A 6,308-nucleotide genomic window follows, 5' to 3' on the forward strand; every position below is an offset into this window, starting at 1 on the left:
ATATTTACTTATTATTATTATTTTTGTCTCATACTTTACCGATTATTTACCCGTTTTTTTTTTACTTTTTATTAAAAGACATGTTAAATAAGCATTAGGTTAAATGAAAGAAAGGGGCTTTTGACATTCTATCCATTATGAAATTCATGCAAACATAATTTATGGTTTGCTTGATTTAGAAAACATGTAAATATTATTTGTTTGTGCAGAGTTTTCCCTCAGATTCTGTCTAGGTTCTCCTTCATTAGTACACTTTAAGTACATTTACTAAAGTACTGTACTAACCCAGCAGCAGGGGCGTTTTTAGGATCTTGAAACATTGGGGGCTTAGCACAGCCCATAAAACTTCATATCTTCACATAATAATTGATAATTCCATCTTAAATGTGCAATTGTACTACTGCCTGTAGTACTCTTGGAAAAAGAGTTTTTCTGGTTTAATAAAAGTTTAATAAAACAATTCAAAGTCTAAAACTGTAACAGAATATAATGCAGAGCAGCTCTCAGCTTTCAGATATGTTTCTCCTGTAGATCATCTTTTAATATCATCACTTCAGAATCAACACACAGGCAGGCGTGACTGACTGAGGTAACCTCTTTAAATGTGCATGTGGCACCTTTTTACCTCATCAATAATAAATCAAAACATTTTAATTCAGTTAGAAACTCCTGGACTTTAATAGCTCCTGTGTTTCAGCAGTTTTCTGCATATTCAGAATCTAACTGACGTTTCCAGAATAAAAGATATTTTGAGGTCAAACAGGATAAATCATCTTAAACTTTGCAATCAATCCGCGGTCCACCTGCGCCGCTCCGTGTGGATCCGTACCACGGATTCTGCAACCCGTTGCACCACTACTATCCATGTTAGTGTGGGGATGTTTTGTTGTGCAGGATCACAGCCCCTGTGTGTCCACGTGAGGAAAGGTCAAGATGGCTATCGGAGTAAAAATGGACTGTCTGTTGCATCAGACCAGGCAACTTGATGAGTTTATTTTTTTAAGTAGCCCATAAAAAGTTCAAGTTCTAAAATTCGTGATTTATTTTCATTCATAACGTCTCAAACCATCCCACTGTTTCTTAGCCTACTTCTAAACGCCAACGGGGTTCATAAGCTGCAGCTTGGAAAAGAGAACTGCGTCGTATTCCAGCAGCAACCTCTGTGAGAACGAGCCAACACATGTATGGACGCACATCATTTTAAAACAAGGCAGTGATCAGGCTGTTTAGTCTGGGCTAATGGGGGGGGGGCGCTGAAATCTGGATTTTTTTTTTTTTAAATAAAGCACTTAAATGCTAATTTCTAACAACTTATGAAAACACAATGTACTGATTATTGTGGCTAAAAGAGGGTATTCAAGATGATGGAGAATAATATAATAACTAGAAGATAAACCGTGGAACAGCTGCTGGTTAATGCAGCCACGACACAAATGTATTCAGTTCTCCTGATGTTCCACTTGTCGGTGATATTGAGACACTTGAGACACAGAACTGTCTTCAATGCAAACTCTGATGACATAATATTAACCTGACAAAGTCAACTTTAGAACAAACTGTCTGTCTACCAGCTGTCCATCCAACTTCCAAGCTCGTCCTCCTGTGACCTCTGACCTCTTCCTCTTGAAATACTGCAGGATGCTCGTCTCTGCAGGAACATTCTGACCAGTGTTACCTTTAAATTGTTTATGGACATGGATGCACACATTCAGGACTTTTTAAGGTCAAGGATGGTCAGAGACAGGGGCCAAAAAGTGGCCCAGGAGTTTGTCCCCCGGTCAGTCTGCTCTCCAGATAAAGTATTTGTCGGGGCCTCTGGGTCTTTAGAGAACTTTATTCCTTCTAAAGTAAAGTAATCACCTCAGCTGACCCCTTCAGTACGATGAATAATAATCCATATCTTCATCATGCTCACCATAAACTGGTGCTTTGTGCTGGTTCTGACTCTGTTCTGCCATAGACCTCATCTCTGCTGCCTGTCTCATGTTCACCACAGCAGCACTAGTACTGGTGCCGCTGGCCAGTGGCGGGTAGAGTACTCAGACTCTTTACTCAAGAAAAAGTACAATTACTCCCATAAAAAGAACAAAGCTGACAAACCTGTTTCATCTGCTGTTCATCAGGTTAGAAACAGCTGCTGAGCAACAGGTTATTTCCAGAGAATGCAGTTTGCTTTGCTTGCTGATTGTTTGTCATTTATTTGTTTCTACAATTATTTTCCTTTTTAAATCTCCATGAAGGTGTTGATCACTTTAAAATATCACTTTTGCTGCCCAGCCAACTATTGTTGCCTGTGTCTTTTTATTATGGAGATGTAGCCAATCAAACGCTTGCTTTGCAGCAACACAGGCAGCCAATACAATCTGATTATTCCTGAAGCATCTAAATAATCTCCACAACGCAGATAACGATTGTGGCAGCAACACGAGAGCAGCTCGTTGTTGAAGCAGGTAAAGCTGCATACAGAAAATAAATAACAGCTGGCAGCTGCTGAGTGAAAGATCAGTTTCACCGGCGACATTCTGTTTATGTATTAAAGAAAAGAAACCGGCTGATGTCCAAAGCGGTGCTCGGTTAAACAACAGGACACTTTTAATATATCTCAGTCAGTGCAGTGATCGTCTGACAGAGATCTTACAGTTCATCTGCTCTGCAGAGACTAAAGACGCTTTTAATGCGCCGTTAATGGAAAGTGAAAGTTTTTCACTTGCCGGCTCGTGAAAGAGCGACGCGGGCTGCAGTGCTGTGATGTGGCTCACTAGATTTCAGTTGTATCAGTAGAACATAAAGCCTTAAACTGAAAAGATATTTACCTGATTTTCTAAATGTTTTCGTCTGCCCAGCTCTGACTGTGACGAGCGCCCGACCAGAGCTTTACTGCGTAACTGCACACAGCCTGGATCACAGCTCACTTCTGTTAATGAAGCAAAATGCAGATTACAGACTGCTGAAGTTCTGATGGTTTGAATGGAAAATAAAAGTCCAGTAGATGTACCCAGCCCTCCTGCAGACAGCATCACTGCTGCCTTCAGCTAGAAGGAACAGCAGCACAAAAGTCTGGAATATTGAGGCACTTCGCTGCTCCGGCCTCCTCTTTTCTTCTCCCTCAACATTTCTACAGGCTACATTCTGTCCGGGACTGATGTGGACTGTGAGTGACTGACTGGTCTCTTAGTAAACCGCCTCCTATATGAGCCAGCTCTGAAATCGCCTAGGAAGGCAGTGCGAAATAAAACTTTACATTAGGAAAGAGGGGGGACAAACATAGATTTTGAAATGAAACGTGTAAAATGGCTCCTCTGCCTATCAGGTGATCAACCTCACCACAAATCCACACAGGTTAATTTCAGCGCCTCTGATAAAGTGCAGCTCACAGTCGCTTCAGGTGGAGCAATAATAATAATATACAATAAATAATATACAACAATAACAATAATCTCTCTCGCTCGCTCATAACGTTAGTTAAGCGAATAAAGTTCAATTTTCGGCCTTTTGTTGTTTGTTTTTTAAAAATCCTTCTGAGATCCGGGGCTTTTCGAAAAACATCCGGGGCTACAGCCGCTGCCCGGCAGTATAGAAAGTAATATAGATAGAATAGTAAGTAATCTATCCTCTGTCCTCAGCAGGCGGTCAGTCCTCCTCTGTGTCCCGGACGGATCAGCCTGAAGCCAGAGGGGACTCTCTGCCCGCTCCAGCCCAGCCACAGAACCCTGAGCGTGGGTCGAGGCCCAGTGGAGGGCTCCCTCCTCTGCAGAGCAGACCAGCTGTCACCCCGACCCTCCGGCCCACCCGAGTCCAGAGTGAGTACCAGCAGACACAGAGTATAGTGTCTGTAGAATCAGGGCCGGTCGGTAGTGTTTGTCTCAACCACCGGGACGCCCTGGATTCTGTTTTCTGGTGTTACTTGAATGCTGCAGGCCGGCATCTGCGTTCAGTTAGTGGAGCAATACCAAACAAAGACACCTGCGTTTACTGCCAGCTGAAATCTGACTCCGAGCAAAGAACCCAGCTTCTTTACGTTCTGTGGGAAGACCAAAAGACTTCATATCGAATACCAGCAGCAAGTTTACTTTAGGAGTGAAGTGTTTTGTCATCAAGCAATGCAACCGAAGTCAAATCACAGCAACCCTGGAGACAATTACAGCATCAGAAACAAACATCCAACCACTCGAGATCACAAACATGCAGTCAAACAGTGGCGATAAAAGAATTTCCCAACAAGGTCAAATAAAATATAAAGTAAGAATAATGTGTGTGTGTGTTGCAGCGCGAGGTGTGTGTGAGAGCAGACCGGGTGTGTGTGGGCGTGGCCGCTGTGTGGATCAGCCAGGCGGAAAACACACCTGTGTGTGTGATCAGGGATACCAGCCCAACTCTCAGCGCACATACTGCCAAGGTGAGCACGCGCAAAAAATGTGTTTTTATCTAATGGATGAAAGAAAGATAAGAGAGTTTTATTCAAATATGTTACAAAAACTTTTCTGATATTTTTCCTGGATCTTTTATTTATTTTTATTTTTGTGGAAATATTTGAGTTTTTTCCTGATTTTCTCCTTTATTTTACTGGAAATAATTTTCTGGTTTTTACAGATTTTTCCACCAGATATTTTACTAATATTTTTCACATATTTTACTGATTTTTCTTTTTTTGTGTGAAAATTTCACAGGTTTTTTTTTCTAGATATTTTACTGATTTGTTTCCGTATATTTTACTTATATTTTTCAAATATTTTAGTATTTTTCTATAAGTTTTTCAAATATTTTAGTATTTTTCTATTAGTTTTTCAAATATTTTAGTATTTTTCTATTAGTTTTTCAAATATTTTAGTATTTTTCTATAAGTTTTTCAGATATTTTACAATTTTTTTTTCTTCAGATATTTTACTAGTATTTTTCTGATATTTTCCCTGGAAGACGTTACAACATTTTTCTATGTTTCAGAGTGAGTTTAGTGATTATTTAACTCAGAAGCAAACGTTATAATAAGTGTTTACTGTAGAAATAATGGTGGCAACAAAATTGAACACCCTGTTACTGAATGAGATTAAATTTTGTTTAAATTGTGTGTGTGTGTAGATGTGAATGAGTGTGTGCAGTCTCCAGGTGTGTGTTCGGTGGGAGAGTGTGTGAACACCATGGGAAGCTACAGGTGTGCGTGTCCGTCCGGATACAGGAGCAGCAGCCAGCTGACCGGCTGTCAAGGTGACGTCCACTTCCTGCTTGTTTTTATGTGCTCAGGTTGTTTGTTCTGCTTCACACAAACAACAAACAAAGATCTCTAAACAACTAAAAGAAGCTCACTCTGTTACGTCCTCAGACATCGACGAGTGCCAACAGAATCCCTGCAGCAACGGCCGCTGCGAGAACACGCCGGGCAGCTACAGGTGTGTCTGTCGCCTTGGGTACAGGCTCAGCGGCAACACCTGCACAGGTAAAGAAGCATCATAGCATAGCAACTATATAATTACATCTTTCTGTTTAGGAGAAAAACAAATGATATTTATTGTTACAGTATAAGTTACAGTTGCTACTGAGAATGATTAGAATTACAAAAACTAGTTAGCATGCAAGCAGAAAAGTAAGAATACATGACAGTAAACATAACAGAGAAATGATTCCTCGTACGGCTGAAGTGGCAGATGTAAATTTTCTGTTACTTGATACTTTACTACATTTTAGAGGGAAGTATTGTAGTTTTTACTCCACCACATTTATGAGACAATGATCAATAAGCTAATAGTTAGTTACAGATTAAACTATCCAACGGTGTATAAAGTAGTTAACCGTTTGTACCGGTACCGGGGGCGATGGTGCTCTGGGCGATGATAATGATTGAAACATTTTTTTTGGCCGTTTTAACTCCGAAACCCGCCGATGTTGTTGCTCCGAGTCTAAGCGGGCGCCATCTTGATTATTGCGCAATACCTGTAAGCTTCCTGCCTGCTGTCGTCTTTTCTGCAGAGAGGAAACATGTCGCTTGAGAACATACGGTGTTTTTTGCCATTTTGTGGCCGATCCGTTGGAGATACATAGACATGCATGCCTGTAAAACATGGGAGTGCTTTTGGTGACAGGAATGTTGATGAATACTCCTGTTTTTATCAATATTTCAATGTTTTGTCATTTGGAAATAGGTTGTATGGACTGAAATAGTGTTTTAAAGATATCTATCAATAAAAGTCAGCATTTTAACAATAAATACTGCCTGGTATTCGCCTGGTATATTTGAAAATGTTGTATGATAACTGTTGTATTTTAGTTTATTTTCATCAGATTTACAGTTACAATTGCATTCTAGGTGTATTAGA

General features: G+C 40.3%; 2 protein-coding genes across 2 annotated transcripts in view; one reads left to right on the forward strand and one right to left on the reverse strand.

Annotated features, from left to right (window-relative positions):
* Positions 1–6,308, reverse strand: part of LOC123985567 (SH3KBP1-binding protein 1-like) — a 234,595-nt gene that overhangs the window by 176,880 nt on the left and 51,407 nt on the right. The window lies entirely within an intron of this gene.
* The window catches only part of LOC123985985 (latent-transforming growth factor beta-binding protein 4-like), a 107,562-nt gene that overhangs the window by 65,668 nt on the left and 35,586 nt on the right, over positions 1–6,308 (forward strand). The window contains exons 16-19 of the mRNA XM_046074015.1: positions 3,624–3,800; positions 4,268–4,396; positions 5,077–5,202; positions 5,318–5,431. Of these exons, the coding sequence (XP_045929971.1) occupies positions 3,624–3,800; positions 4,268–4,396; positions 5,077–5,202; positions 5,318–5,431 (546 nt within the window). The remainder of the gene's footprint in view (positions 1–3,623; positions 3,801–4,267; positions 4,397–5,076; positions 5,203–5,317; positions 5,432–6,308) is intronic.

The sequence above is a fragment of the Micropterus dolomieu genome, linkage group LG17 (genome assembly GCF_021292245.1).
Source record: "Micropterus dolomieu isolate WLL.071019.BEF.003 ecotype Adirondacks linkage group LG17, ASM2129224v1, whole genome shotgun sequence".
NCBI classification, from domain to species: Eukaryota; Metazoa; Chordata; class Actinopteri; order Centrarchiformes; family Centrarchidae; genus Micropterus; species Micropterus dolomieu.